Source organism: Selaginella moellendorffii, unplaced genomic scaffold (genome assembly GCF_000143415.4).
Source record: "Selaginella moellendorffii unplaced genomic scaffold, v1.0 SELMOscaffold_112, whole genome shotgun sequence".
Classification (NCBI taxonomy): Eukaryota; Viridiplantae; Streptophyta; class Lycopodiopsida; order Selaginellales; family Selaginellaceae; genus Selaginella; species Selaginella moellendorffii.
In genome coordinates, this window is record NW_003314373.1 from 73,591 (window position 1) to 99,314 (window position 25,724).

The following is a 25,724-nucleotide window of genomic DNA, read 5'->3' on the forward strand; positions in this document are numbered from 1 at the left end:
ATGGATATGGCCAGCACTTCCTCCAGCGTCGCCAGCTGCGCCATCGTCAGGGCGAGGATCGTGTCCAGGATCGCCATCGCCAGGAGCCGTGCCGTGCTGAGATGTGAGCGATGCAAATCCACGGCCCTCGGGCTCCAGGTATCCTCTAGTTTCTTCTCCACTCGTCGCGATTCGACTGGCTATGGAAGGAGGAGAAGGACAATGCGAGGGCTCGCCGCATTGGACAAAGAGGAAGGATCCTCCCCTTCCAGTGTAGTAGAGATTGAGGGGAATGAATCAGATGGAACAGAAGAATCGGCTGGAGAGACTGTGGCGAGAGATCTTACCCCAGAAGAAGAGGAGGACCAAGAGTGCGTCGATCAGATCCTCAGAGTACGTAGAAAACTTTTCTTTCTTCCAGTTTTCATTCGTTTTCTTTGTTGTAGATACTGGAGCTTCTAAGGATCAACAGAGACATGACTCCCAACGAGGTGCGACCTTTCTTTCCATGACCTCGCTGCCATCGTCTTACATTTTTTTGTTTCTTCTCGTGCTCCTTTTTTCATCCCAGGTCAGGCTCGTTGTTATGATAGAAGATCCTCGTGAGGCGGAAACTGCTGGAGTGCTCACTGAGGATGGTGAATGGACGAGCTACCGGGATGAAATGGGAAACGCTTTGATAGACGTAAGCTCACTCCACCTTTCTCGTTTTACGGAATCATAGCTTGTGCCTCTGGTTTTCTCTATAGATCAGCGAAGGTAGAATTCCAGATGATCGAGAACTCCTGCGAGCGCTAAGGAACGAGCTACTCAGCTGGCCCAACCTTGAAGTAAGCATTACTCTTTCCTTTTGTTTCCAGTGCTCAGTTTCTCGTGAAAACCCTCGAAGGAAATGGCTGACAAAAGAGATCCTCGTCAATCATCTTACGCTCAAATCACGGATACCGGAGTTGATCCAGTTTTCGCCGGCAAGCGTGCCAAGGTGGACGCCAAGGTGGACGCCGAGGTGGACGCCGATCCGCTCAAGTCGACACCGGGTGGGGGCTGGGACGAGGCAGCGGAGATTATACCCGGCAAGGAGAAAGACATGTCTGAGAAGTTGCCTCCAGCATTTGTAAGTTAGCTCTCTCAAGTTTTTTGGTTTTGTTCTGATCTCTACTAAACGTTTCCAGGGATACAGCCTGCTTTACTTAGTGAGCTTGTTGCCGATACTCATAGGTGTTGCTGTGGTTGCAATCCTTTTCTTCAACTCTTTTCAGTGATTTGCGCCACAGAACTTACCGTGAGGACGATTTTCGTCTAACTTATTCGAGCCTATAAATAAGCCTGCTGCGAGCTGATGCCATTTAAGTTGTTTGTTTCTTGATTCGTCTCTAACTCGTTGATTGAAAAGTTTTAGGAAACGACGCTTGAACGACTTGTAAGTGCTCTCAAATTATCTGAACTTGTGTAAGTGCTCTCAAGTTTGAATCTCCTGAGACATGTTTCGTGTTCGTTTTCAGGGTATTTTCATCTCTGAAAGTCTAGAGTCGGAGCCTAGAGGTTCTCTTTGACGGACTTTCTTTCTGAAAGATCATTTTCCTTGCGGACTGGTGGATGAATAATTGTTTGGCTAGCAGCTTTGCAGTCTTCGCAAAGTGACAAAAAATTGGTGACAGCCGAAAGGTACCTTAGTGCCAAGTCTTTAGTTTTTTTTCTCTGACTCTTTATTCGACTGCTTCAAGCTTGAACACACAGATAAGGTTTTAGACGTTATAGTGAGACAAGACGAGATGAAGGAGTGCGTCTTGCTTGTGTTTCTAGGACTTTTTCTTGTCACCAATGCAGCGTATGTGAATCTATCTCGGGCCAGCTTTCCCAAAGGATTTACGTTTGGAACAGCAACATCAGCATATCAGGTTGGCTAAATTGATTCATTGTTCTTTGGAAAACTTTGAACAAGAGCTGAGCTTCCTGTGTTTTGCCAGGTCGAAGGAGCGGCTAAGAAATATGGAAGAGGGCCGAGTATCTGGGACGTTTTCATCCGCACTCCAGGTCTGATAGAATTGTGATGCTGTTGAGAATCTCCTATTGTGGATAATCTCCAGGTAGAGTTCAGGAGAATGCAACTGGAGATGTGGCAGTGGATGAATACCATCGATACAAGGTTTTCAGTCCGTCTATTCCTTGTGCTCTTCTAATGTCCAGTTTGTATCAGGAAGACATCGATCTCATGGCGGACCTCAACATGGATGCTTATCGCTTCTCAATATCCTGGTCGCGCATCTTTCCTGGTATTTGTAGACATTTTAGCCTCTCAAGGAATGAGATGAGACCTCCTGATCATGGCTGAAACAGAGGGGAAAGGAAGAGTAAATCGTTATGGAGTAGCTTACTACAACAGGCTTATAGACTACTTGCTCCTGAAAGGGATCCAGCCTTATGCCAATCTCAATCATTATGACTTGCCAGAGTCACTCGAGAAGGATTACGAAGGATGGCTGAGTCGCAAAGTAGTGTAAGTTTTCATCTTGAATAGGATATCTATCTCAAGGAGCTCGTTTGCTTTTCTTTGCAGGAAAGACTTTACAAACTTTGCAGAGTTTTGCTTCAAAACTTTCGGTGATCGTGTGAAGTACTGGACAACCTTTAACGAGCCACGAGTTGTTGCTCAGCTCGGGTATGACAATGGCCAATTCGCACCTGGCCGATGCTCAGCACCTTATGGAAACTGTACAGAAGGCAACTCGGCTACTGAGCCTTACATTGTGGCTCACAACCTTTTGCTTTCTCATGGCTCTGCTGCTCAAGTATATAGGAAAAAGTATCAGGTTTGTACTTTCTTTTCTTGAGCTTGTGAGTTACTACACATTGTGTTATTGCAGGAGAAACAGAAGGGATCCATTGGAATCTTATTGGATTTTGTGTATTACGAGCCATTTTCAAACTCAACTGAAGACATTGATGCAGCTCAAAGAGGGCGAGACTTTCATGTAGGCTGGTAAGAAGTTGTGAAGTTGTTTTTGATTTTTCAAGTTGCTTAGAACTGTTTTTAGGTTCTTGGAGCCTATCATAAATGGATCATATCCCAAAACAATGCAACAGTATGTTGGCTCACGACTTCCGAAATTCTCCAAGGATGACATTGAAATGGTGAAGGGATCAGTGGACTTTGTTGGTATCAATCACTACACAACATACTATGCCAAAGATGCTGGCTCTCAAAATCGTAACACCACTGATTATTTTCAAGACATGAACATCCAAATGCTACGTAAATCACAATCTCCAATCCATTTTTTTTTTCTTTCTAATTGTTTGTTTCTTTCCTTGCACAATCCATAGATGACAGAGATGGAGTTTCAATTGGGCCACGAGTAAGAGATTTTATTGAAGTTCTTTTATTTTATTCTTGTTTTGTAGGCACACTCTACATGGCTATACATTGTTCCCTGGGGAATGTACAAAGCACTGTCATACATTAAAGACCACTATGGAAATCCAAAGGTTGTGCTTTCAGAGAATGGTAAGTTTTATAGTTTTGCAATCCAACCATTTGCTTATGGGTGTTCTTTAAGGAATGGACGATCCTGCAAATCTTACACTATTTCAATCATTGCATGATACAACTCGCATCAATTACTACCAAAGCTACATTGAGAATTTAGTTGCAGCAATGAAGTAATAAGCTCTAGTTTTCTAAACTGACAATGGCTGAAATCTTTCAGGGATGGAGCTAATGTTCATGGATATTTTGCTTGGTCTCTGGTGGATAATTTTGAATGGCTATCAGGGTATACATCACGATTTGGTCTCGTCTACATCGATTTCAAGCACAAAACGCTCAAGAGGATTCCAAAAGAGTCTGCAAAGTGGTTTAAAACATTGCTAAAAAGGGATTAAGATATCACAAACTCTTATCTTTGGTTTTTTTTGCATATTAATTTCTTGCATATTTCCTTACCCATGTTGACTATGGAGTGTGGGAATGTGGTTAAGATCCTCCTCTATAAAGCATTTTCAAGGTGGTATGGAAATCTCCTTGTTGGAAGGAAGATTCTCAAGTGTAGAACTTTTTGGGGAATGGCTTTTTGTTCCATGGTGCACAATTTAGAATCAAGATTGACTTGGAACGTTTGGAAAAAGGATCCCATAGGCTTTCATCAGCTCCACGCCTCTCTTCCTCTCTTCAATCGTCTCGAGCGGTGGCGACATCTCGAGTCCACTGCCGGAGCTAGCAGCTGTGCCAACGTCAAGAAACCACTGCTCAAATCCGCCAGGGGCGTAAGTCACAAGCATCCGGGCAGGCTTGTCAAGCTCGTTGGCGAAAGTATGAGGCACAAGGCGGGGGAGATGAGCAAAGGAGCCGCGCTTGGCGTGGAAACGCTCCACCCCAATTGTCCAAGTTAGCTCTCCATCAAGAACATACCAGCTCTCGTCCTCCCGGGTGTGGATGTGGAGGGGAGGCCCAGCTCCCGGGGGAACCAAATCCTCGAACAAGGCATAGGAGCTTGCGGTGGTCTCGTTCGCTAGAACTTTGAGAGTGACAAGAACACCAAAAACCCAAAGGCTCAAGCCTCCACCTGGAATTCCAAGAAATGCTAGAGCTTCTCAGTGGATGAAAGCAGTACTACCTTCTTCCAGGACGCTGATTTTTGCTGGAGACAAAGCTTGGAAAAGGCCGCCATCAATTGCCACTCGATCCATGGAAAGCAGGAAAAAGAAAATCACAGGCCAAGATAGATTTGACCAAGCTTTACATTTTGGGGCTCTTGAGCAAATAGATATCTTAGTATATTCCGTGGCTATGGCGGGAGCAAGCGATCGGCCGCTGCGCGTCCTTTGCCTCCACGGCTTCCGGACGAGCGCTCGGATCATGGAGAAGCAAGTCGGGCTGGCGCGCTGGGGAGCGCCCGTGATGGATCTCTTGAAGCTGGTAAGCTCTTTGTTTGTTTGGGCGATCTCGAAAGAGAGCGTCGATTCGTTTCAACTGATCCGGGGCTTTTGTGCTGTTTGATCCGGAGAGCTACTTGGATGCCCCATTTCCAGCCGAGGGCCCGTCCACTGTCCAGGGATTTTTCGAGCCGCCCTTCTACGAATGGTATCGTACAAACAATGTGAGATTTTTCCTAAGCTCATTCAAACCATAGCTGGATCTTCTTCTTCCTCTTGGCTTCTCTTTTCTAGGATTTTACCGAGTTCTATCAAGTCGAGGAGTGTATCTCTTACATCTCCGATTACATGAAGTCGCACGGTCCATTCGATGGTTTGATGGGATTTTCACAGGTTTGGAGGAGCTCAAAGTGGGATTTTCACGAAGCGTTTTGCTTCTTTCAGGGGGCATTTCTCGCAGGACAACTAGCTGGATATCAGCGTTTGAAGGTGAATCATCGTAAAAGTTCTAAGATTGTTTCGCCAAAAACCTCTTTCTTTGCAGGAAGATCTTCTTCCTACGCCGATCAAGTTTGTGATCTTGATCGGCGGAGGTATGTCTGGATACAAGCCCATGTCGGCGGCTTACGACACTCCAATCAAGTGTCCTTCGCTCCACACAATCGGTAACGATGGATGATTCATGGCAAAAGCTCACCGATCGAGTGAAACGCTTTGAATCCACACAGGAAGGAAGGACTTTAATCGCCCGGCCGGGGAGACACTCGTGACAAAATTCGAGAACCCAGTGATCTTGAGGCATCCTCATGGTCATCGTGTTCCAGAGCTTGGTAAGATCAACATTTTCTTTGCTAGACAAATCTTCGTTCATGTGCTCTCTAGACAACGACTCCATCGCCGAATTTCGATCCTTCCTTCTAAAGATGCTGGCTTTGCGAGACGAAGACGAAGATCCAAAGGAGCATTTGGAAAAATCCACTTGAATGGTATCCACGCATCGTGGCCGTCCAAATTCAAACTTAGGGTTCTTAAAGTTAGGCGCCATTTCTTGTTGCTATGGGCATTTAGATTTGTATGAATGTTCTTAGAAAGCAAAGCCAGGATGAGATCGCCTTCTTCGCTCAGCTCATCCGATCGCGAGGCGTGGGCAGGGATCTATCCGAGGCGCTGCGCGTCCACTCGCAACTCCTTGGCTCGCCCCATCTCAGCAAGAACAGATTTCTCTCCAATCTCCTCGTCGAGATGTATGGAAAGTGTGGCAGCATTGACAGCGCGCGCGCTGTTTTCGATGGAATCCATGAGCCCAATAGCTTCTCCCACACGCTCATGGTCTCGGCGCTCGCGCACAACGCGCGAGTGGAAGAGGCGATGGCGCTGTTCTTGAGGATGGACGGCCGGGATGTCATACCATGGACGGCCATGATTGGTGGGTGCGCGATGGCGGGGGATCTTAAGCAGGCCAAGCACTTCTTTGATCGAATGCCACAATGGAACATCGTGTCGTGGAACGCGCTACTCCAGGCTTTTGCCACGAGTGGGGATTTTGCCAGTGCGATGGAAATCTTCGAAGCGATGCCGGAGAAAAACAACGTTTCCATCAACACCCTTTTGAGAAGCATGAACCAGCTTGGTTTTGGCGATTGGGCGATGACGATTTTCGAGAAAATGGAAAACCGAGACATCGTTTCGTGGACAGAGTTAGTATCGGCAAATGCCGCATGCGGGTATCTTGAGGATATGTGGCATATACTTAGAAAGATGCCACAATGCGACGTCGTTGCGTGGACCGCCGTGCTAGTGGGTTTTGCGGAAAACGGTAATTTGGAATATGCTAGGGCAGTGCACGAAAAGATGCCCCAGCGTGACAACGTTGCGTGGAACGCGATGGTCCAAGCATATGCCCTTCGAGGGCAAATAGAGGAGGCACGGCTCATGTACGACCGTACGCCCAAGCACGACGTTGTCTCGGCGACGCTCATGGTCTCGGCATATGCCCAGTACGGAGACGCCATAGAGGCTCAAAAGGTGTTTCGATCCATGAAGAAAACCAACGTTGTGTCTTGGAACGCAATGATCCAGGCTTACATCCATATCGGCGATTTGGAGGCCGCAAAATCGAGTTTTGATGAGATGCCACAGAGGGATGTCGTGTCGTGGAATGCAATGGTTGCGGTCTTTGCTCAGAATGAGCAGCAGCTCCAAATCGCGAGGAGTTTCTTTGATCGTATGCCGCAAACGAATGTGATCTCCTGGAACACGATCATGACGGCGGTCGCGAGCAGTGGACACTTGGAGGTCACTCTGGAGATCTTTGCGGGCATCCCACAGCGGAGCCTTGTGTCGTGGAATGCGATGGTCCAGGCGTATGCTCAAAACGGGCACATCGAACAAGCCCAGGAAACTTTTGATCTCATGTCGTGTAGAGACGTCTACTCGTGGAATCTGATCGTCGCCACTTACAACATGGTGAAGAAACTCGATCAAGCGACCAGGTATTTCATGGAAATGCCCGAGGCCAACTTAGTCGCGCAAACAAACATGGTTTCGGCGTATGCCCACAACGGACATCTCACAAAGGCCAGAGAGCTGTTTGATAGTATGAAGCAGCGCAACCTCCTTGCATGGACCACCATGCTCACGGGATATGCCCAAAGGGGGCATACCAGCGAAGCCTTTGAGCTCTTCCATCTCATGGGACTGGAAGGGATCGAGCCCGACGAGCTCGCATTCATCGCGGTTCTCACGGCACACAGCCATGTCGGACTCCTCAAAGAGGGTCTCGAGTGTTTCAAGTCGATGATCGGGGACAGGAAAGTCTCCCCAGTTCTCCAACACTACCACTCCATACTTGATCTCCTGGGCCGCGCGGGAGAGATTGTGGAAGCCGAGAACTTGATCTACTCCATGCCATTTCTCCCGGACGAGGTCTCGTGGACGATCTTGCTGGGAGCTTGTCGAGTCCACCGCGATTCCAAGCGAGCCAAAGAGATCGCAGATACGATGATGAATGTGGATCCATCAAAGGGCGCTTCGTACGTGCTCTTGTCAAACGCTGTTGTGGATCATTCCCGCCATCTATGATTGTAAATGCAAGAACTTTTTTAGTCAACGCACAGCGACTTAAAAAAGTCCCAAGTGTTTGACTTTTCACTGCTGGGTGGCCTGGTCAACTTATCCTCTGGCCGGCATTTGACTTTTAAGCTCTTGACCAAGTCTGGGTGGTGTAGTTGGTCATCACGCTAGTCTCACACACTAGAGGGCCCCGGTTCGAACCCGGGCCCAGACACTCCCTCTCGCCCACTTTTTTGTCGTCATGCCAGCTCAGCAACCAGCAGCCACCTAATTGACAAAGCTCCTCTTGCCTTGATTAAAAGCTTGGTTTCCCATTGATGCCAAGGCTGTTAGTTAAGCGACTTTGTCCACACGGTTTGTGGAGGATCCTTTCTGGGAATTAACCGGCTAGGAGTTCTAGTAGCGCTGTAGTTTAGTTAGCTAGCGTCGCGAGTCGCGATAAGAGAGAAAGAGAGGGAAAGAGAGGAAAGTATAGCGTTCTTTAGCTAGGGTTCTTACAATCTTCCATTCTTTCTTCCAGCTACTTGCAATTGGAGCGCTGGAGCGAATTGCCTAGCGCGATTTGGATGGGGCATTTGCAGGGATTTGTGTTCTTGATCGTCGCATTGCTTCTTCTTGCTCAATCCAGGGCCGAAATATTGTCCGGGCATGCCGATGTGCTCGTCGGGATGATTCGAAAGCCTTGCCAGGGCCGCATTGGAGAGTGTAGCGACGACGAATTCGAGCTGAGCTCGCCGCTACTCCGGCGCCTCCTCCAGCAGCGGCAAAAGCAGTACATCAGCTATGGCTCGCTCCAGGCCGATAGGGTTCCTTGCCCGCCGGGCTCCGGGCGCTCCTACTACACCAACAATTGCAACAGAGCCACCGGCGCGGCAAACCCTACGCAGCGCGGCTGCTCCACAATCACTCGCTGTCAGCGAGACACAGGCTAGCGGCGTCGCGGAATCGATTTGCGGAGGTATGGTGGGCGAAATTCCTTTCGATTGCTAGCTCTGGAAGAGAATTCTCTCTCGCCTCCTCTTCTATCTCCTATATCTTCTTCGATTCCTGGGTATGGCGAGGGAAGTAAAGATTCTTTGGGCTTGTACTACTGGCTGGCTTAATAATCTTCTTCACGACCACATTGTTGGAGATCGAGTGTGTCTATATGATCATACGTTCTTCTTCATCACTAATAAAGAACTCCTTCTTCGTTGTCTCGCTTGAAATTTCATAGCTCTTCTGGATCGATCGATTGATCGAGCGAGAGAAAGTTCTCGCTACCCGGCCGATCGATCTAACAATCCAACAACCAAGAGAGAGACGTTCTTCCTTTCACTCTCGAGCTAGTTTTTTAAGAAATGCGGGCCCTGGATTGTCAGCGCTAGTGGGTTGATCCATCCCATCCCACAGTCCCACTGCCAAGGGTTCTTCCACCACGAAAAACAAAGAAGTTCCAGTTCCCGGAACTCGAACCCGCGTCCATCCAAACGCTGGCTTTTTCTTTCACACTGCCAGCGCGGACGCCCTCTGACGCGTCAGCCACGCAAAGACCACGTCAGCACACCTTCTGCCCTACGCTGTTGTAGTGCTGGTTCTTCGAGGATCTGGGGCGTGGAGCGCTTCCCTCGCGGCGGCATTGCGTCGCGCTTGGAAATATGGAGCGGGGAGCGCGGATTTGAGGTCTTTGATGGCGCATCTGAGCTAGGTTAGAGTCGCGCGTCCAGGATCTGGCAGCGGGCGCTACAGCGGTCGCCAATTCCTGGCTCAACGTGGATGGAATCCAATGCAACTCCAGGGATTGTTTCGTCGCGGTGAGAGGCGGCATAGCGGCGTGTATGGCAGCAACGGATTGAAGAGCGCTGGGGAGGCTGCGGGTGGGGCGACAATGCATTTCTCCAAGCTGGAGGACTCTCCAATGTTTCGGAAACAGGTCAGATCAGCGAAGATTGTTTGCTCTCCTTTTCTAGTGTCGCTTTTTTTCTTCTTTTTTTTTTCTTCGTTTAGATCCAAGCATTGGAGGAGAGCGCCGAAGCATTGAGGGAGCGATGCCAGAAATTTTTCAAAGGCTCGCGCAAGTATACGTAAGCCCACTCTACCGAGTAACTGTGTTCCATGTTCAATCCGGTCTTTGTTTCTCTTTTTTTCCTACAGTGAAGGACTCGGTGAAGCGTACGATGGAGATATCGCTTTTGCCAGTGCTTTGGAAACATTTGGTGGCGGGCATGATGATCCCATTAGCGTCGCTGTTGGAGGTACTACGAGTGCTGTTCTTGTTGTAATCAGCTTAGTTCATTTTTTCTTTCGTGCTAGGTCCGGTTATGACGAAGTTTACCATTGCCCTGCGAGAGATTGGAACGTACAAAGAAGTTTTACGATCACAAGTAAGAGGTGCTGTTTTCTTGTGAACGACTGCCTTGTTCCATCTCATATTCTCATCGATGTATGATAGGTGGAGCATATGTTGAATGATCGGCTCGTGCAATTCGCGAGCATCGATCTGCAAGATGTCAAGGTTTTGCTTTTGAAGGGTATGTTAGATGGAACTGATGGTGATCGCTGCAGGATGTCAGAAAACGTTTTGACAAAGCAAGCCTTCACTATGATCAGGTTTGTACTTTGAGCGTTCTCCTTGTTGGTAAACTCATAATCCACCTGCAGGTCCGGGAAAAGTTCCTGTCATTAAGAAAGGACGCTAAATCAGATGTTGTGGCTGATGCGGAAGAGGTACATGTCTTTGTGCGGGAAGCTGAGTTCTAACTTTTTCTTTACTTCAGGATTTACGGACTGCCCGGACTTTGTTTGAGCAAGCTCGGTTTAATTTGGTATGTTTTCCCCGTTTATTAGCGAGGAGTTTTAAGCTGTGGTTGTATCAGGTTACAGCACTGTCGAACATTGAGGCCAAAAAGAAGTTTGAGTTCCTAGAAGCCGTCAGTGGCTCAATGGATGCACATCTTCGATACTTCAAGCAGGTACGTACGGTTCCTTAGAATTACTGGAGAACCAATTACCATATTTTTTAATCGTCAGGGGTATGAACTCCTCCATCAAATGGAGCCTTACATCCATCAGGTAAAATTTTTAGTTTTTTGTTCTATCTTTGAAGTTAAGTGGTTTTATCTAGGTGTTGACCTATGCACAACAATCAAGGGAGAGAGCAAACTATGAACAAGCAGCGCTTGCAGATAGAATGCAGGAGTATCGAAGACAGATGGAACGCGAGACTCAAAATGCTTCCAGCGAGCATGATGTTATAAGCGCTGCTGACGGAATTCAGGCCATTGGAAGGAGCTCCCACAAGTACATCGAGGCAGTTATGCAATCCGCATCACGGGGAAAGGTATGGGCAGCTTTCAACTTTTGTTCCTTCGTAACAGGTGTGGTGTCATTGCAGGTTCAACCTATAAAGCAAGGCTACCTACTTAAGCGTTCTTCAAATTTGCGTGGAGACTGGAAAAGGCGTTTCTTTGTTCTGGATAGCCGTGGAATGCTGTACTATTACCGTAAACAATGGGGCAAGCCCACTGTAAGAACTTCTAATGTAGGATTCTTTTGGTTCATACATGAAGCGTAACCTGACATCTTTTCGTGCAGGACGATAAAACCATTGCTCATCATACAGTAAATTTATTGACATCAACTATTAAGATGGACGCTGAGCAGAGCGATCTACGGTTTTGCTTTCGAATAATATCACCTTCGAAGAGTTACACGCTACAGGTAACTGTCTTCCACTCTATCGTTTTAGCTCTACTGTGTGTGTCTTCGACAGGCTGAAAATGGCATGGATCGAATGGATTGGATGGATAAAATCACTGGAGTGATTGCCTCTCTCTTGAATTCCCAGGTCACGGAACAGGTATGGTATTTTCACATTTGGTTTTTATTTACTTATTTATTTATTTGTTCCAGCCTAGAAGTCCATTGAACAACTTCCATCAGCGGTCGCCCAGTGAAAGCAGCTCCGTGAGTGCTTCCTCCGACTTCGAGCATTCTATCGGGGACGATATCAAGTTTTCCAGACGTGACCGCATGTACCATAACCTTGAGCTACAAGAACGGCCTCTAGACATATTGCGACGGGTTTCTGGGAACGAGTTTTGTGCGGACTGTGGGGCTGCTGACCCCGATTGGGCTTCCTTGAACTTGGGAATACTTATTTGTATCGAGTGCTCTGGTGTACACCGAAATCTCGGCGTGCATTTGTCAAAGGTACTTGGCGTTGATATAAACTTTTGTCTCTTATGTTTGTCGTGCAGGTGCGTTCCCTGACACTTGATGTCCGGGTGTGGGAGCCATCAGTAATTGGATTGTTTCAATCTATTGGAAACGCCTTCGCCAATTCAATGTGGGAAGAACAGCTTCCAAAGTGGGAAGGGGAACGTAGCCGGAACAACAAAAATGCCTTGACTGCGGGTTCTGCAACTGAGAGGTATAACCATCTCTTGTTTCCAAGAACAAGCTTTTCCATTGTTTGTCTTTGCAGAACCGATATGAAGGTGAAGCCGGATGCGAGGGATCCTTTGGCTGTCAAGGAGAAGTTCATCTTTGCGAAGGTAAGAACGGATTCAAACTATAGATGTTCACTGTGGAAATTGCAGTACGTGGAGAAGCGTTTTGTCGTAAAGATGAAGCTGGATCCTCGTGGTCCCAGCGTTGCTCGCCGAATCTGGGATGCAGTTCAAGCCAACAACAAGCAGTCAATCGTTCGTCTGCTTATCAACGGAGACGCTGATGCAAACACCACGTACGAACTCGCGTTTGAAACAACCGCTGGAAAACAAACAGTCAAAGGGGGGCCGAGTCCGAGTCCGAGCAGCAGCCTGGATTCACTCAGACTGTCGGAGGCGGCACCGAGCTCCATTTCGGGAAAAGCTGGAGCTCTCACACTCAGCAGTGACTCTGGAGTCGAAAATCTTCGAGGCCAGACACTACTCCAACAAGCTTGCCAGGTTGGGGACTTGAGCACGGTAGAACTTCTACTCCAACATGGAGCACAGGTGAACACCAAGGACGGAATCGGGAGAACTCCTCTCCATTTTTGCGTGGAGTGTGGAAGGAACTTATGTGCAAAGCTACTTCTATCCAGGTGAAACTCTTTCAATGGTTCTAGCTGTGATCTTACTGGCAGTTTTTCTTTCTCTTGTGTTTGTAGAGGAGCCAATCCCGCTGCTGTTGATAGAGCAGGGAAAACTCCATTAGAAGTAGCTATGGAGCTCGGGGCCGTGACAGACGAAGAGCTCTTCGTGATGTTATCAGAGTCGAGCCGTTGATGCTTGGTGTGCCGGTGATCCAACGGTGGAGAGTGTACAAGGTATATGCTTTTGAAAATATTCCCTCCCAGGGTGGCATATTCGCATGTGCTTCGCGCGAACACGCCGGCGGAAACCGTCCTCTTCTCGCCCGTACGTACGGGCCACCTCGCCACCACAAACGCAAAGTTTGGCCCCTAGTGGTGGCCAGGCCACTATTAGTGGCCATGGCGATCTCACTTAGAACCCTAAAAGAAGGCACAGGGAGAGAGAGAAAGCCCTTGCTCTTGGCGGATTCTGGCGCTCCGCGTGGAATGCTGGCAATGGCGCTGGCGCTCGGGATTTGGATTCCAATGTGAGTGCTCCGCATTGCCGCATTGCGGCATTCCAGCATTGGTCCGCTAGGAATCTCTCTCGAAATATTGCCTGATCGGGGTATTTGCTGTGGATTTTGCAGCGTCCAGGGCGGGCAAGGTGAGATCCGAGAGGGTTATGGTTTCCTGCGGTGATTCTTCCCAGCTATCGATTGGATCCTCGGCCGGATGACCGCCGCTGTGGTGTCAATGGCGGCAGTGCAAAGCGCTCCAGATATTTCCAGGACTCGTGCGTTTGCCTGTGGAGGGGCGGTGTTCTTCTCTCCCGGACCATCTTGCGCCAGCTGCAATGTGTTCTACAGTAGGAGTATGGTGTCGCATTTTGATGGGCTCAAGGCGGTGGGATTGGTAGGATCAAACAAGCTCGCGGCGACCAGGCATGAGATCAAGAGGATTGTTCCACGGAACAAACGGAAGGGGGTGATTGTGTGTGGGATGAACTTGGTCTTTGTTGCCGCGGAAGTTTCTCCTTGGAGCAAGACTGGCGGGCTTGGAGATGTCATGGGAGGCCTTCCTCCAGCCATGGCGGTAAGCGATTTGTTTCTTTTCTTTCCTTTTTTCTGCCTGTCCTCGTTTTCTTACGTGCACTATCAGCTGATTTACAGGCTCGTGGTCACCGCGTCATGACTGTTGCACCGAGATACGATCAATACAAAGATGCCTGGGACACAAGTACTACACTTGCGGTGGGATGTTTTGGTGTTCTTTGCACTTTTACGAGATTTTCTTACTTTTTTATAAATTTTATCACAGATTAAAGTTGGCGACAGGACAGAGATTGTACGCTATTTCCATGTCTTTAAAAGGGGTGTAGATCGTGTTTTTGTGGACCACCCATTGTTTCTGGCAAAGGTATTCGACGATTCCTTCACGAAAGAGACTATAGCTGAAAAGTAAGTGTGCTGGCAGGTGTGGGGGAAAACAGGTGGTAAAATCTATGGTCCCGAAGCCGGAGAAGACTATCACGATAATCAACTTCGATTTAGCTTGCTAGCACAGGTCTGTCCCCGTTCTGAAAGCAAAACTTGATTTTCTTTTAGTCTTTCAGGCAGCAATCGAAGCATGTCGTGTGTTGAATCTTACAGCCAATGAATATTTCAGCGGACCATACGGTAAGACAAATGCTTTTCTTGAACCTGTGTTGGTTTTTATCTGAGCTCTTACAGGTGAGAATGTAGTTTTCATTGCAAACGACTGGCATACTGCCGTGCTGGCGTGCTACTTGAAGGCCAACTATAAGTCTCGTGGCATGTTTGCCTCTGCTAAGGTTTCTTTACAAGGCTTACATGTGTTCTCTGAATTCTAAAATAACGCCTTCGTATTCAGGTAGCGTTTTGTGTACACAACATTGCCTATCAAGGCAGGTTTGCCTATCAAGACTATGACTTGCTGAATCTTCCAGATGAATATGAGGAGTCCTTCGATTTTATCGACGGGTAAGACTTATCATTCTTTTCTATCCTCCTTTGTTTCTTCTGAAGTACAAAACATTTCCTTTCAGCTACGACAAACCAGTTAAGGGCCGGAAAATTAACTGGATGAAGGCTGGCTTTCTTCATTCAGACATTGTTCTTACTGTCAGTCCAAACTATGCTCGCGAGCTGATTTCTGGCCCCGAAAAAGGAGTGGAACTGGACGACATAGGCAGGAAAACCTGTATATGGGGCATTGTGAATGGGATGGACGTACAAGAATGGGATCCCTCTGCGGACAAGTTCCTCGCCGTCCGGTATAACTTGAACACGGTATGGATTCAGCTTGTCATGGTCTTGGAAATGCTCACATTGTGCAATATATACAGGTCTCGGAGGCAAAACCACTGTTGAAAGAAGCGTTGCAGGCCGAGGTTGGCCTGCCTATAAACCCGGACGTCCCAGTTATTGGCTTCATTGGAAGGCTAGAAGAGCAAAAAGGGTCAGACATACTTGCAGAAGCAGTGGCCGATTTTATAGACGAAGACGTGCAACTGATTGTGCTGGTTTGTAGTTTTTTCATGGTATTTGCAAGCCTGCTTATGCGTGTGTTGGTACAGGGTACCGGGAAGAAAACATATGAAGAGCAGCTGAAGCAGTTGGAAATCAATTATCCCAACAAGGTTCGGGGGGTGGCCAAGTTCAACGTTCCTTTGGCACACATGATCACCGCCGGGGCAGACTTCATGATTGTTCCCAGCAGATTTGAGCCATGCGGACTCATCCAGCTTCACGCAATGCGATATGGAACGGTAAGCGCGTTAACCGAAGACTTCTCTCCCTTCCAAGTTCCTTCTTTACAAGTGTGTATAGCTGAGCGAAATGGTCGTCGTTTAGTTTAGAATGGGAGGAATCGTTTACTTCTAGCGCTCTAATGCATAGTTTTTTATATATGCAGATACCTATAGTCTCATCCACAGGCGGTTTGGTTGATACTGTCAAAGAAGGTTTCACAGGTTTCCACATGGGTGCGTTTAACGTTCACGTAAGAAAACTCTCAAACTCTTTTTTCTTTCTTTATTTTTTTCCCTCCAGTTTGCAACGCTTGAGTTACATGCATGCAGTGCGACACCATCGATCCTCTCGACGTTGTTGCGCTCGCAGCGACAGTGAAGCGAGCGACCCGAGCGTACAAGACGCCGAGCTTTCGCACCATGATCCAAGCTTGCATGTCACAGGATCTGTCATGGAAGGTATTGTTCTTGGCTCTCTTTTTCTTTTCTTTTTTTCTTGCTCGATTCAGCGTGAGTTCTATCAGGGTCCTGCGAGGAGATGGGAGGAAGTGCTTCTCAACCTTGGAGTGGAAGGCAGCCGTGCAGGCCAGGAGGGAGAGGAGATTGCTCCTCAGGCAAAATATAATCTGGCCACTCCATAAAGAAAATCATTTGGAACATTCATATCCTTTGGAAACCATGTGCTAACCCCACATAGTATATATATATACTCTGACTAGATCCAAGGTAGCTGAGAGATAAAAAATCATCTTCTATACTCTAATATACACTGACTATATCGTTGATATCCTCGATCAAAAATCGTCTTCTATGATTGGCTTGTTGGTCGATTGTGGCAAAAATGGTGGAAAGGTTGAGAGGACTGAGATGAAGGCGGTTGCGCCCAGGAAGAAGAACAAAAGCTGGTCGCCTGTAACAAAGCGGGAGATTTTTAATCAATCAACCAGGAGTGAGATGAAGTGAAATTGATCCAAACCATACCAGGAAGTATTGATGCATGGGGGCGAGTTTGCGCAAACGCAAAACTAAAAATCGACACGGATACACAGTTTAGTTTAAAGCCATGAACGTGTTTCTTCCTTTCTAAACTTACACTGAGCCTCCGACCGCTGGTCCCAATGCTCTGAAGAGGGAAACGACGCTCAGGGAAAGACCATTCGCAGCTCCTCGCTGTGCTTTCACCTGGAAAAAAGCTTTGCGTTTTGCAGAGGCGAAAAGAATGGCAATCCACTTACAACGGAATTGTTGACTAGGAGGAAGGCCGCGGTTGAGGCCGCCGACTGGAAATGCAAACTCTCAGCCAAACTGTGCCATGAATCATGCTAAGGATACTCACGCCAAGGCAGCACTTGAGTATGGCTATTACAGTCACAACAACTCGCAGCCACGTATCTTCGAGGCTTGTTAGAGACGGCAGCAAGACCAGTAGTGGTATTGACAATGCCTGCACGAGTTTCACACAGTTGAGACACCGAGAAAAAGGAGAGAGTTGAAGAACTCACGGTTACGGCGCGCGTTAGGAGAATGGGACCAAATAACCTGGTAAGTGATGGAAATATAACAAGCTGAAAGAACAGCAGCGCTAGACCTGTAAACGAAGAAAACTTACGGATGTTTCCACTTTGTTTGTTGTAACCATACCCGAGAGAGCGAGCGCTTGTCCAACGTCTGTACTCGTCCAGCCGAGACCACCCGTGCGTTTGGGACTCACTGCCCACAGGGAGAATGTCTGCACGGAATTCCATGAGAGTGGTACAGGCACTTCGACCCACCTCCGAAAACGCAATGTCGTGGAACGCCCAGATGCAGTACACTAAAATGGAAGATATCAATGGAAAGTTTTTCAGCAGGGACTCCTTAGGATCATAGGCTCCAGCTTTACCGTCGTTTGCAAACACTTCGTGCTTGTGAAGTGTTTCCTGCCACAAGCAAAGCTCGTTTTTGGTCCAAGCCAATGGATAAGACAGAACTTACAGGTAGCTGGGCGAGTTGGGCGAGCACCATCACCGCATAGATGGTAATAACCAGAGCTTGGAGGAAATATGGGTAGCTGCAACTTCCTCTTAGCCCCTCTCAGTTTCATCTGGAAAATGTTCCTCACCTATCAAAAATGGTGCCAGCAAAAACTCCAGGATACTTTATAGCGGGCTGGACCAACAAAAAATTATCATAAGGTGATTGACGTAAATACACAAAGGTGGAGGAGACCTGTGACAAGTAGCCCCCCAATGCGGGACCGAGTATAAGTCCAACTCCCCACATTGATCCGACCTGTGTAAGTGGATCAAACGCAAAGAGATTCACCATTAATGTTTGTCTCTCTAAAAGGCGAATCACTTACAAGTGACACGCTGAAGGGAACGTGTTCTTCGCTGCAAATTTCAGTAGCATAGGCCTGAAATAGATAGCACTCAATTAAAGGAAACCAAGGCTCCAACGAGAATTACCGTCATCGTTCCAAGCAGCCCATTGAAAGTTCCCAGCAGGAAACGGGTCGTCAGAGCCATCCAGAAACTTTTACTCAGCCCAAACAATGTGTTGAAGACAATGCTGCAGAACACACACAAGAGCGATTTAATGAGGTTCTTGTCTTGATTCTCATCAAGACGATAAACGAACACCTAACATTGACATGATTCCGCAGAAGATAACGGGTTTCCTGCCGTATTTGTCGGCGATAGTTCCCCACAAGATTCCAGTAAGAGCTCTTCCAGCCATGAAAGACGAGCCTGGAAGAGAAATCAATGAGCAAAAATGGATCGGGAAGTTTACAGCACGAACCGATCCATCCAGCAAAGTATCCGATATCAGCATCCGACTTGGTCACATGAAAGTCCTGAACCTGCAAAGAGGAAACTTTCTCAAGCCGACAGAAGTAGCAAGAAACTGAGAGATCGATACTGACCATGAAGTACAAGAACGGGAAGATGACGGCAATTGGCAGCGCTGTTGCAAACGATCGTAAAACCCTGCTTGAAACAAAAGAGAGAGAACATACAGTTGCAAAGCATCATGTTGGCCACAATGAAGAGAAGCTTTTTCGGAAAACCATGATTTTCTCTGACGATGAGGATGGCCTTGCAGCCGGGGCATCCTTCTACAGACCCGGAGAAGCTTTTCTCTTCGTCCAACAACGGGATCTCGGCATCAGCCATCGAAGAGAAAGACAGAAGCTCAAAAGAGCTAACAGCACCCCAAATTTAAATTCCTGAAATTGTTCCGGTGACGATAAGGCCACTCGCCACGCCGCTACAAACAAAGCCAAATTCCATGTCAACCATGTGATTCTTCCTGCGAAACTCCCTACCATTTCGTAAATTTAGTACCACGTAAAGATGAGACAACGAGGTCTCAGATACGTTGGTTCTACGTCTGCACACGACGACACCCGAGGATCATGTCATCAGAAGAACTTTCACATACAGGACAAGCGCTTACCGCATCTCGGGTACCATAGAAGTGGGGTGCAAGCTCTGGAAGCCACAGAGAGTCGATCCTCGTCACATTTCTAATGAACTGTTTGTTCGTCTTCACCAGCTCATTGAAAACGACGCAATCCAGCTTCTTCCCATGCATTATTGAGGAGGGATGGATGGAAACAACTTGAGTGTTTGCCAGCGTTCTGAGAGCAATCCTCCACCACTTCATTAAGAATTGAGACGTAAGAAGAAAGAATACCTGTAGGTACCATCTTGCTGTAGACAGGCTGCATTTAAAAAGAATGCGGCTGCCAAACACCTGCGAAAGCTGGTGAAGTCCTCTCCACATGAAACCACAGGCAGGTTAATTGCTTGTATGCAACCTTCGATTTGCCTGGAATCAAAAAAGTTACGACTGCATCTGCTTGAAACAACCGGTATCATACCTATAGATATCCACGGCACGCTTTAGAGAACGCATATTGATATAGTTCTCGATGCACCACCGAAGGATTTGCTTCTTCGAAACCACGCCGCCTCCGCTCTTATTTACTTCATCTGTAAAGGCGCGCATAACACTGACAAGAGTTATGTGGTCACCGTCTCCGCTCAAAAATCGTTGTTTTGCAGCATCCGCCTGGAGTTATTCAATTCAAGTGTTTGAGAGGTGCCTGATTGTCGTTCGTAAGGACCACTTACCTCTTTCTTTTTATCTTTTGGTACGAAGAAGATTGACTCGACAGAAAGCATTGCGACAGCGGATAGCATCTCTTTGCTACAATTAAAGTTTGCTGAGATGAGTAAGGCTTTTGCGTAGAGAGGCTCCAGAGGCAGGCGAGCCATCTGGATACCAACTGGATCTGAAAGCTTTCCCTCGTCTGTCAGTGCTCCCAATATATATAAGTGTTCGAGGGACTTCAATATGGCCATCCTGCGGCACGAGAAAAACGCGCCTAGTCTGGAGCATTACATTGGTCGTGGCTAGCTTACTTTGGTGGTTTGTCCATGAAATCGAAGCCGAGAACATCGTCAATACCCAGCGCCTTCAACTGCAACACGACGCTAGCAAGATTGCACCGCTTGATTTCAGGAACAGTAGCGTTCTCGAGCTGCTTGAATGTCTCCTCCATATACAATCTGTAGCACTTGCCAGGTCCTTCTCTTCCTGCACGACCACTGAAGCATCCTGTTACTAGGAAAAGCAAATCTAGTGACATGGTAGACCAACCTTCGCTGAAGAGCTTGCGCTTTTGATACCGGCACAACTATCAACGACTCCAGACCGATGCGAGGATTGTAGGACCGGGACTTTACTAGACCAGGATCTACGACGTAGCGTATTCCTGGAATAGTTACAGAAGTTTCTGCAATGTTGGTGGCTAAGATAACCTGCAAGACACCTTTAGCAAAATGCCTCTCGTGAAAAATAAGACTCACCTTACGGGTTCCAGGTGGTGCTGGAATAAAAGCTTTAACTTGCTGCTCACTGGGTAAAGCAGCATATATAGGAACTACTTGAATTTTTAATGATCCTGGAGGGAGGCGTGGCAGTCGATCGTGTATCAGCCTATCCATAGACTCGATCTCTTCTTGTCCCGTCAAAAAAACAAGTATATCTCCTGGTTCTTCTTCCGTATGAATCTGAAATCTCACAGAGATAACTGGAAAAACTAAAACGACTGAAAACGAACCTGGAGCAACGTTATCAATGACGCATCCAAGATGTCTGCTTCGGACGTAAAAGTGTAGAAGATTTCCACTGGAAACTGCCGTCCTTGTATGTAGACTATCTTCGCATTGTTGAAAAAAGCTGAGAACCCTTGCGCGTCAAGCGTAGCTGACATAACAATAAGCTTGAGCGATTCTTTCTTTGGTCCATGCTCCTCTGTGCGTTTAGCTTGGACGCCTTTCAAAAGTCCCAAGAGAACGTCAGTATGTACTGTTCTTTCGTGAGCTTCGTCTATTACAATTACGCCATACTTTCGAAGCAAAGGATCAAGCAGAGCTTCCCTGGAAAGAGTAAAACTAGAACGCAAGAAAAAAAAACAAAAAAAAAACTGAGAACTCGAAAGAACCTGAGGAGCATTCCGTCGGTCATGTACTTGATCCTCGTTAAGTCGGACGTCGCGTCCTCGAACCGGATCGAGTATCCAACTTCACGTCCCAGCTCGCTTCCCATCTCTTCCGCAACACGAGTAGCCACAGTAACAGCAGCTACTCTCCTCGGCTGCGTGATTCCAATCATTTTTCCACGCTTGGAAAAGCCGGCACGAAGCAAGAACTGCGGAAGTTCTGCGAACAGGAACTATAGTAAGTCAAGGAAAACGAGAAGTTTCTCCACTTACGCGTAGTTTTTCCACTTCCAGTCTCACCGATGATCACAAGAGTATCGTTCTTGTGGACCTCGTCCACCAATTTCTGCCGAGCTACGCAAAACGAGCAATGTGTCGTGTACGAGAGAACGGAGAATAGAAATTTCTACCGATTGTGATAGGAAGCGCGCGCCGCTGCTCCTCGATCGATTTCCTCCTGGCACTAGCTTGCTGCGAATGCGGCGCGATAGCATTGCGCTGCTTGAATCGGCCGGGCGATTTGGACGCCGCCATCGACTTCTCTTAGAAATGGCGGCGTCTTCCCTAGAACCCTAAAATTTCATTTGTCCTACGTGGCGAGGCTTTACACGTGGCCAGTATTTGAATGGTCTTGCGGGGGTTTCGTCGCTTTTCTTCCCAAGCTCCTCAAGCTCTCTCCTGGGATTCATGGATCGAGCTAGCGAGGCGATGCAAGACGCTAGAAGAGGGCAAAGATCTCCACGCCGCCATCCCCTCGATCGCCAGCAACAAGAGCGCCAATGTCTTCCTCCACAATTTGCTCATCCAGATGTACAGCCGCTGTGGCAGCCTCGACGACGCCATGGCCGTCTTCGATTCCCTGCTTTGCCCCAATTCTTTCTCCTGGACAATCACGATCTCGGCGCTCGCGCAGCATGGCAATCACACCAGCGCGATCCACTTCTACCGATCGATGCTCCTCAGCGGCGCAGTGGCAGACGAGGTCACACTGGTCGCCGTCTTGGACGCCTGCGAAGATCTCCACACGGGCAATGCCATCTTCGCCAGTGTATCGGGCGAGCCCAGGATCATCGCCCACACCAAGGTACGCAACGCCGCGCTCACCATGTATGGCCGCTGCGGCGATCTCGCCATGGCCTGCGCGATCTTCAAAGAAATCCCCGCCAAGGATGCGATCTCCTGGAACAGCATGATCACTGCCTATGCCCGAAATGGGCATCTGGAGGAGGCCGAGAAGATCTTCGATTCCATGCCCGTGGCAAATGTTGTGTCCTGGACTGCAATGATCGCCGGGAACGCGCAGCACGGCCGATCCGCCCAAGCATTCCAATTCTTCCGGAGGATGATCCTCCAAGGCGATCCAAATTCCCGGCCAAACCAAGTGACCCTCCTCGCGATCTTGGACGCTTGCTTGAGCTTGACGAGCAAATCCGCCATAGCTACCGTACGGGGTCTCGAGGCGCTAGCGGCAGAGTCAATATTCCATGGGGACATGATGGTCAACAGCGCGCTGGTCAACGTGTACGGTAGCCTCGGGAGCGCCCCAGATGCCCGGAGGATATTCCAGTCAATGCCGGACCGCAACGTCGTCTCCTGGAGCTCCATGGTCGCCGCGCTGGCCAAGTGTCAACGCAGTGGCGAGGCCATGGCGACGATGAGAGCGATGGAGCTGGAAGGGATCAAAGCGAGCAGCGTGACGCTCCTAGCAGCGATCGAGGCCTGCGAGAGCTCCGAGGATGCGGGAAGAATCCACGCTAGGATCGTCCGCGATGGCTTCGAGGGCGACACCAAGCTGGGCAATGCGCTCGTCAGATTGTATGGCCTCAAGCTGGGGATGATCGATCGAGCTCTAGAGGTTTTCGATCGGATCCAGCGCAAGGATGCCGTCTCCTGGGGGGTCGCGATTGACGCCTGGGCGGTCAGTGGATTCCCGCGAGAATCCCTCGTGATCTTCGCGCGCATGGATCTGGAGGGAGTCTTGGTCGAGGAGGTTTCCTTCACTCTGGCGATCGATGCCTGTGCGGCGATCCCCAGCCTGGAGCGCGGACGAATGCTTCACCGAGAGATGATCGAGGGAGATCGCTGTGGCGTCGAAGAAGATCTCCGCCTCGGCAATTCCCTGATCAACATGTATGTCAAGTGTGGGAGCATTCCAGACGCGAGAGCCGTGTTTGATTCCATGCCCGAGCGCGACGTGATCTCCTGGACCGCGATGCTCACTGCCTACATTGAATCAGAGGAAGCAGCGCTAGAGATCTTCCAGGCGATGAAGCTCGAGGGAATTCTCCCAAACCAAATCACTTTCCTCAACCTTCTGGCAACGTGTAGCCACGCGGGAATGCTACAAGACGGCCACCAGAATTTCCAGAGTATGATCGTGGATTTCTCGATCCCAGCCTCTCCAGATCACTACATCTGTATGATCGATCTCCTCGCGCGGTGTGGGAGACTGGAAGAAGCCGAGAATCTCATCGATGAAATGCCTTACGAACCGGATCCCGTGGCTTGGACGACGCTGCTGGGAGGAAGCCGGATCCACGGCGACCGCTCCAGGGCCAGTGAATCCGCACGTAGCGTCTGGAAATTCGAGGCGCAAGCTAGGCATCCTGCGAATTACGCGCTGCTATCGCACGTCTACGAGGAAGAGTCATAGGATCTTGGAAGAACCCTAATTTCAGTGGGGGGAATGCCGCGATTTGAATAGATGTTGGCCATTAGCGTGTAGGCGGCAGCAAGGGTTCCATCCTCCTCGCTCCCAAGGCTCAGCTCCCGGATCGCATCAAATGCGCGCCTCCCGATCGCTACATTCTTCCTGTTGTGACAGGCGCTGAGCACCGCCATCCAGATCGCGAGGCTCGGCGTGAGATTTCCAGGCATTCTTTCGATCACGGCTATGGCTTCCTCGACCTGATTGGCACGGCTGAGGAGATCTACCAGGCAAGTGTAGTGCTCCATCCTCGGCGCGATCCCGTGCTGGACGCTCATCACCCGGAAGAGATTCTTGGCTCGCTCGACGAGCCCCAATCGACTACACGCCGAGAGGAGCGATAGTAGCGTGATCTCGTCGGGGCGGATCGATTCCTGGAGCATCTGGCGGAAGAATCGAAAGGCGTGTTCTTCGCTGCCGACGCAATGGCTGTGCGCGGCGATGAGAGCACTCCAGGGGGCCATGTCTGGGCTAGAGAAAGCGTGAAACGCCAGCTCAGCTGCCACCGGGCAGCCACATCGGCCGTAGTGGCCAATCAGAGAGCAGGCCACTGCTGACTCAGCCTCCACGCCAGCGCGGCATACCAGAGAATGGACGACGCTCTTTCCTGGCTCGAGGAATCCACTGTTACTACAAGCCTTGATCGCAGCAATGAAAGTTCCAGCGTCTGGAGTGAATCCTCGAGCTCTCATTTGATCCAAGAGCTCGATCGCAAGCTTGGGAGAAGCTCCAGCTTCCGCGATGCCCAAGGTCATCACGTTCCAGGAGACGAGAGTGTGGCGCTGCATCCTCTGGAAGATCGCCCGGGCTCTCTCCAGCTCCCCAGATTTCACGTAGAGATCGAGCAGACTGTTCTGGAGGAATTCGTCGTTGTCAACTTCTGGAGTGGTGGTGATTTGCGCTGCTCTCGCTAGACACCAGGATCTAAGCTCTCGATCGGCGCTGTTCTTCTTCACAAGGCTGGAGCACGCATTGATAACCGCGACGAAGGTCCGTGCGCTTGGAGAGATGGAGCTCTCTCGTTTGATCATTCGATCGAAGAGCTCGAGCGCAAATCTGGGCTGGTCGTTGTGGACGTAGCCGAGGATGATCGAATTCCACGAGACCAAGTCGGCTAGATTGTAGAGGAGGAGCCGATCAAACAGGCGCTGGGAATCGGGCATGCTTCCACATCTCGAGTAGCAATCTATCAGGCTGTTGGCGATGAAAACGTTGGATTCAAAGCCGGCATCCACGATCCAGGAGTGGAGAGCCATGGTTCTCTCAAGGGAAACGATCTTGATGACTAGTGCCCGGCCTTGGATCTCGATTTTCATCCCAGCTTCCCTCGCGGTGAGATCTTTGATCGCTTCCAGCACAGCGACGCAGCTCCTAGCATTCATCGACGGCATTGCTGAGAACATCTCCAGAGCGATCTCGCCCTGGCCATTGCTCGCGTAGCCGCCGATGATCGTGTTCCAAGAAACGATGCTGTGGATCTTGATCGCTTCAAACACGTCGCGAGCGTCGGCCATGCTTCCACTCTTGGCGTACATGTCGATGAGGCTGTTCGCGAGGATGAGCGCTGCCTTGGAGCTCTGGCGATCGCGCTGCTGGAGCAAGCGAGCGTGGATTGCCCTGCCGCGATGGAGATCCCTAGAGCGGCCGCAGGATTTCAGTGCCGCGACGATGGCCGCGGTTTCTTGCTCGGATGGGGAAAGATCTAGCGATGGGATTGCTGGAGAGCTAGAACAAGAATCCGCCATAGCCTACCTCTCGCCGGCATTTCCCTCGAAATATTTCTAGGGTTCTT

At 49.1% G+C, this 25,724-nt stretch overlaps 12 protein-coding genes and 1 non-coding gene across 15 annotated transcripts; 9 read left to right on the forward strand and 4 right to left on the reverse strand.

Moving 5' to 3' along the window:
* Positions 1 to 4: 4 nt before the first annotated feature.
* Positions 5 to 1,329, forward strand: LOC112342550 (protein CHLOROPLAST ENHANCING STRESS TOLERANCE, chloroplastic-like). Of its 2 annotated transcripts, XM_024664571.1 has the most exons (7): positions 38 to 138; positions 189 to 372; positions 426 to 470; positions 551 to 664; positions 729 to 809; positions 869 to 1,093; positions 1,152 to 1,329. In XM_024664571.1, the coding sequence occupies exons 2-7, from the start codon at positions 202 to 204 to the stop codon at positions 1,239 to 1,241; spliced, it is 726 nt and encodes a 241-aa protein (XP_024520339.1). In that variant the 5' UTR covers positions 38 to 138; positions 189 to 201; the 3' UTR covers positions 1,242 to 1,329. The 2 variants fall into 2 exon arrangements, with proteins under 2 accessions (XP_024520338.1, XP_024520339.1); XM_024664570.1 differs by having other exon boundaries at positions 5 to 372.
* A 377-nt stretch (positions 1,330 to 1,706) lies between these two features.
* On the forward strand, positions 1,707 to 3,921 carry LOC9659150 (beta-glucosidase 44). Its single transcript, XM_002990739.2, has 12 exons — positions 1,707 to 1,877; positions 1,947 to 2,013; positions 2,067 to 2,125; positions 2,177 to 2,252; positions 2,317 to 2,476; positions 2,537 to 2,789; positions 2,844 to 2,959; positions 3,015 to 3,232; positions 3,304 to 3,335; positions 3,382 to 3,484; positions 3,537 to 3,639; positions 3,687 to 3,921. The coding sequence occupies exons 1-12, from the start codon at positions 1,752 to 1,754 to the stop codon at positions 3,859 to 3,861; spliced, it is 1,488 nt and encodes a 495-aa protein (XP_002990785.1). The 5' UTR covers positions 1,707 to 1,751; the 3' UTR covers positions 3,862 to 3,921.
* A 102-nt stretch (positions 3,922 to 4,023) lies between these two features.
* LOC112342551 lies at positions 4,024 to 4,868 on the reverse strand. Its single transcript, XM_024664572.1, has 2 exons — positions 4,593 to 4,868; positions 4,024 to 4,541 (listed from the first exon to the last, which is right to left on the reverse strand). The coding sequence occupies exons 1-2, from the start codon at positions 4,834 to 4,836 to the stop codon at positions 4,075 to 4,077; spliced, it is 711 nt and encodes a 236-aa protein (XP_024520340.1). The 5' UTR covers positions 4,837 to 4,868; the 3' UTR covers positions 4,024 to 4,074.
* Positions 4,835 to 5,834, forward strand: LOC112340419. The gene is made up of 5 exons (XM_024664590.1): positions 4,835 to 4,894; positions 4,983 to 5,075; positions 5,245 to 5,340; positions 5,396 to 5,516; positions 5,734 to 5,834. Exons 1-5 carry the CDS (start codon positions 4,835 to 4,837, stop codon positions 5,832 to 5,834), a joined length of 471 nt encoding a protein of 156 aa, XP_024520358.1.
* On the forward strand, positions 4,885 to 7,960 carry LOC9658549 (pentatricopeptide repeat-containing protein At4g02750). Its single transcript, XM_002990740.2, has 7 exons — positions 4,885 to 4,894; positions 4,983 to 5,075; positions 5,146 to 5,244; positions 5,296 to 5,340; positions 5,396 to 5,516; positions 5,580 to 5,681; positions 5,734 to 7,960. Exon 7 carries the CDS (start codon positions 5,926 to 5,928, stop codon positions 7,930 to 7,932), a length of 2,007 nt encoding a protein of 668 aa, XP_002990786.2. The 5' UTR covers positions 4,885 to 4,894; positions 4,983 to 5,075; positions 5,146 to 5,244; positions 5,296 to 5,340; positions 5,396 to 5,516; positions 5,580 to 5,681; positions 5,734 to 5,925; the 3' UTR covers positions 7,933 to 7,960.
* A 103-nt stretch (positions 7,961 to 8,063) lies between these two features.
* TRNAV-CAC lies at positions 8,064 to 8,137 on the forward strand. The gene has a single exon. It is a non-coding gene; the product is annotated as a tRNA-Val (tRNA).
* Positions 8,138 to 8,363: 226 nt separating this feature from the next.
* On the forward strand, positions 8,364 to 9,121 carry LOC112342552 (protein RALF-like 22). Its single transcript, XM_024664573.1, has one exon. The coding sequence runs from the start codon at positions 8,490 to 8,492 to the stop codon at positions 8,853 to 8,855; it is 366 nt and encodes a 121-aa protein (XP_024520341.1). The 5' UTR covers positions 8,364 to 8,489; the 3' UTR covers positions 8,856 to 9,121.
* Positions 9,122 to 9,460: 339 nt separating this feature from the next.
* On the forward strand, positions 9,461 to 13,255 carry LOC9658550 (ADP-ribosylation factor GTPase-activating protein AGD3). Of its 2 annotated transcripts, none has more exons than XM_024664565.1 (19): positions 9,461 to 9,835; positions 9,910 to 9,986; positions 10,057 to 10,157; positions 10,216 to 10,286; positions 10,355 to 10,417; positions 10,468 to 10,512; positions 10,564 to 10,629; positions 10,680 to 10,727; positions 10,779 to 10,874; positions 10,933 to 10,974; positions 11,027 to 11,242; positions 11,297 to 11,443; positions 11,497 to 11,622; positions 11,675 to 11,761; positions 11,815 to 12,114; positions 12,162 to 12,334; positions 12,389 to 12,458; positions 12,504 to 12,991; positions 13,058 to 13,255. In XM_024664565.1, exons 1-19 carry the CDS (start codon positions 9,689 to 9,691, stop codon positions 13,173 to 13,175), a joined length of 2,481 nt encoding a protein of 826 aa, XP_024520333.1. In that variant the 5' UTR covers positions 9,461 to 9,688; the 3' UTR covers positions 13,176 to 13,255. The 2 variants fall into 2 exon arrangements, with proteins under 2 accessions (XP_024520333.1, XP_024520334.1); XM_024664566.1 differs by having other exon boundaries at positions 11,297 to 11,428.
* Positions 13,256 to 13,375: 120 nt separating this feature from the next.
* LOC112342549 (granule-bound starch synthase 1, chloroplastic/amyloplastic-like) lies at positions 13,376 to 16,497 on the forward strand. Its single transcript, XM_024664568.1, has 14 exons — positions 13,376 to 13,509; positions 13,612 to 14,056; positions 14,134 to 14,214; positions 14,282 to 14,380; positions 14,438 to 14,527; positions 14,577 to 14,640; positions 14,695 to 14,795; positions 14,855 to 14,964; positions 15,030 to 15,273; positions 15,330 to 15,506; positions 15,561 to 15,752; positions 15,899 to 15,985; positions 16,065 to 16,193; positions 16,259 to 16,497. Exons 2-14 carry the CDS (start codon positions 13,697 to 13,699, stop codon positions 16,373 to 16,375), a joined length of 1,851 nt encoding a protein of 616 aa, XP_024520336.1. The 5' UTR covers positions 13,376 to 13,509; positions 13,612 to 13,696; the 3' UTR covers positions 16,376 to 16,497.
* Positions 16,400 to 18,889, reverse strand: LOC112342559. The gene is made up of 13 exons (XM_024664591.1): positions 18,840 to 18,889; positions 18,464 to 18,703; positions 18,182 to 18,284; positions 17,943 to 18,005; positions 17,736 to 17,835; positions 17,507 to 17,590; positions 17,376 to 17,463; positions 17,237 to 17,322; positions 17,071 to 17,178; positions 16,970 to 17,014; positions 16,828 to 16,916; positions 16,716 to 16,759; positions 16,400 to 16,644 (listed from the first exon to the last, which is right to left on the reverse strand). Exons 1-13 carry the CDS (start codon positions 18,887 to 18,889, stop codon positions 16,494 to 16,496), a joined length of 1,251 nt encoding a protein of 416 aa, XP_024520359.1. The 3' UTR covers positions 16,400 to 16,493.
* LOC9658551 (pre-mRNA-splicing factor ATP-dependent RNA helicase DEAH10) lies at positions 18,278 to 21,821 on the reverse strand. The gene is made up of 16 exons (XM_024664567.1): positions 21,636 to 21,821; positions 21,499 to 21,579; positions 21,229 to 21,445; positions 20,845 to 21,163; positions 20,591 to 20,794; positions 20,382 to 20,542; positions 20,144 to 20,329; positions 19,853 to 20,084; positions 19,600 to 19,790; positions 19,413 to 19,547; positions 19,173 to 19,356; positions 19,042 to 19,106; positions 18,733 to 18,983; positions 18,640 to 18,680; positions 18,516 to 18,576; positions 18,278 to 18,463 (listed from the first exon to the last, which is right to left on the reverse strand). Exons 1-12 carry the CDS (start codon positions 21,757 to 21,759, stop codon positions 19,101 to 19,103), a joined length of 2,040 nt encoding a protein of 679 aa, XP_024520335.1. The 5' UTR covers positions 21,760 to 21,821; the 3' UTR covers positions 18,278 to 18,463; positions 18,516 to 18,576; positions 18,640 to 18,680; positions 18,733 to 18,983; positions 19,042 to 19,100.
* Positions 21,822 to 22,474: 653 nt separating this feature from the next.
* On the forward strand, positions 22,475 to 23,553 carry LOC112342560 (pentatricopeptide repeat-containing protein At4g31070, mitochondrial-like). The gene is made up of 2 exons (XM_024664592.1): positions 22,475 to 23,355; positions 23,463 to 23,553. Exons 1-2 carry the CDS (start codon positions 22,475 to 22,477, stop codon positions 23,551 to 23,553), a joined length of 972 nt encoding a protein of 323 aa, XP_024520360.1.
* Positions 23,554 to 23,859: 306 nt separating this feature from the next.
* Positions 23,860 to 25,677, reverse strand: LOC112342561 (pentatricopeptide repeat-containing protein At1g11290, chloroplastic-like). Its single transcript, XM_024664593.1, has one exon. It carries the CDS (start codon positions 25,675 to 25,677, stop codon positions 23,860 to 23,862), a length of 1,818 nt encoding a protein of 605 aa, XP_024520361.1.
* Positions 25,678 to 25,724: the final 47 nt, after the last annotated feature.

What these genes read in the sequence shown, in the direction of transcription:
- LOC112342550 (XM_024664570.1), top strand. Translation starts at nt 7, where the DNA reads ATGGCCAGCACTTCCTCCAGCGTCGCCAGCTGCGCCATCGTCAGGGCG. An exon ending in TGGGAAACGCTTTGATAGAC is followed by an intron (nt 665 to 728) that starts GTAAGCTCACTC and finishes TTTTCTCTATAG; the next exon opens with ATCAGCGAAGGTAGAATTCC. An exon ending in TCAGCTGGCCCAACCTTGAA is followed by an intron (nt 810 to 868) that starts GTAAGCATTACT and finishes AAACCCTCGAAG; the next exon opens with GAAATGGCTGACAAAAGAGA.
- LOC9659150 (XM_002990739.2), top strand. Translation starts at nt 1,752, where the DNA reads ATGAAGGAGTGCGTCTTGCTTGTGTTTCTAGGACTTTTTCTTGTCACC. An exon ending in CGAGACTTTCATGTAGGCTG is followed by an intron (nt 2,960 to 3,014) that starts GTAAGAAGTTGT and finishes AACTGTTTTTAG; the next exon opens with GTTCTTGGAGCCTATCATAA. An exon ending in AATTTAGTTGCAGCAATGAA is followed by an intron (nt 3,640 to 3,686) that starts GTAATAAGCTCT and finishes GAAATCTTTCAG; the next exon opens with GGATGGAGCTAATGTTCATG.
- LOC112340419 (XM_024664590.1), top strand. Translation starts at nt 4,835, where the DNA reads ATGGAGAAGCAAGTCGGGCTGGCGCGCTGGGGAGCGCCCGTGATGGAT. An exon ending in TGATGGATCTCTTGAAGCTG is followed by an intron (nt 4,895 to 4,982) that starts GTAAGCTCTTTG and finishes TTTGATCCGGAG; the next exon opens with AGCTACTTGGATGCCCCATT. An exon ending in CTGGATATCAGCGTTTGAAG is followed by an intron (nt 5,341 to 5,395) that starts GTGAATCATCGT and finishes CTTTCTTTGCAG; the next exon opens with GAAGATCTTCTTCCTACGCC.
- LOC112342551 (XM_024664572.1), bottom strand. Translation starts at nt 4,836, where the DNA reads ATGATCCGAGCGCTCGTCCGGAAGCCGTGGAGGCAAAGGACGCGCAGC. An exon ending in AATCAGCGTCCTGGAAGAAG is followed by an intron (nt 4,542 to 4,592) that starts GTAGTACTGCTT and finishes TTGGAATTCCAG; the next exon opens with GTGGAGGCTTGAGCCTTTGG.
- LOC9658549 (XM_002990740.2), top strand. Translation starts at nt 5,926, where the DNA reads ATGAATGTTCTTAGAAAGCAAAGCCAGGATGAGATCGCCTTCTTCGCT.
- LOC112342552 (XM_024664573.1), top strand. Translation starts at nt 8,490, where the DNA reads ATGGGGCATTTGCAGGGATTTGTGTTCTTGATCGTCGCATTGCTTCTT.
- LOC9658550 (XM_024664565.1), top strand. Translation starts at nt 9,689, where the DNA reads ATGCAACTCCAGGGATTGTTTCGTCGCGGTGAGAGGCGGCATAGCGGC. An exon ending in AAAGGCTCGCGCAAGTATAC is followed by an intron (nt 9,987 to 10,056) that starts GTAAGCCCACTC and finishes TTTTTCCTACAG; the next exon opens with TGAAGGACTCGGTGAAGCGT. An exon ending in AAGAAGTTTTACGATCACAA is followed by an intron (nt 10,287 to 10,354) that starts GTAAGAGGTGCT and finishes GATGTATGATAG; the next exon opens with GTGGAGCATATGTTGAATGA.
- LOC112342549 (XM_024664568.1), top strand. Translation starts at nt 13,697, where the DNA reads ATGACCGCCGCTGTGGTGTCAATGGCGGCAGTGCAAAGCGCTCCAGAT. An exon ending in ACCCATTGTTTCTGGCAAAG is followed by an intron (nt 14,381 to 14,437) that starts GTATTCGACGAT and finishes GTGTGCTGGCAG; the next exon opens with GTGTGGGGGAAAACAGGTGG. An exon ending in TCCTTCGATTTTATCGACGG is followed by an intron (nt 14,965 to 15,029) that starts GTAAGACTTATC and finishes ATTTCCTTTCAG; the next exon opens with CTACGACAAACCAGTTAAGG.
- LOC112342559 (XM_024664591.1), bottom strand. Translation starts at nt 18,889, where the DNA reads ATGGCTGATGCCGAGATCCCGTTGTTGGACGAAGAGAAAAGCTTCTCC. An exon ending in CTCATTGATTTCTCTTCCAG is followed by an intron (nt 18,285 to 18,463) that starts GCTCGTCTTTCA and finishes TGTGTTCTGCAG; the next exon opens with CATTGTCTTCAACACATTGT. An exon ending in TCCTAACGCGCGCCGTAACC is followed by an intron (nt 17,179 to 17,236) that starts GTGAGTTCTTCA and finishes AAACTCGTGCAG; the next exon opens with GCATTGTCAATACCACTACT.
- LOC9658551 (XM_024664567.1), bottom strand. Translation starts at nt 21,759, where the DNA reads ATGGCGGCGTCCAAATCGCCCGGCCGATTCAAGCAGCGCAATGCTATC. An exon ending in GCGCAAGCTCTTCAGCGAAG is followed by an intron (nt 20,330 to 20,381) that starts GTTGGTCTACCA and finishes AGGATGCTTCAG; the next exon opens with TGGTCGTGCAGGAAGAGAAG. An exon ending in CAAAAGATAAAAAGAAAGAG is followed by an intron (nt 19,791 to 19,852) that starts GTAAGTGGTCCT and finishes GAATAACTCCAG; the next exon opens with GCGGATGCTGCAAAACAACG.
- LOC112342560 (XM_024664592.1), top strand. Translation starts at nt 22,475, where the DNA reads ATGCCCGTGGCAAATGTTGTGTCCTGGACTGCAATGATCGCCGGGAAC. An exon ending in GGCAATTCCCTGATCAACAT is followed by an intron (nt 23,356 to 23,462) that starts GTATGTCAAGTG and finishes ACATTGAATCAG; the next exon opens with AGGAAGCAGCGCTAGAGATC.
- LOC112342561 (XM_024664593.1), bottom strand. Translation starts at nt 25,677, where the DNA reads ATGGCGGATTCTTGTTCTAGCTCTCCAGCAATCCCATCGCTAGATCTT.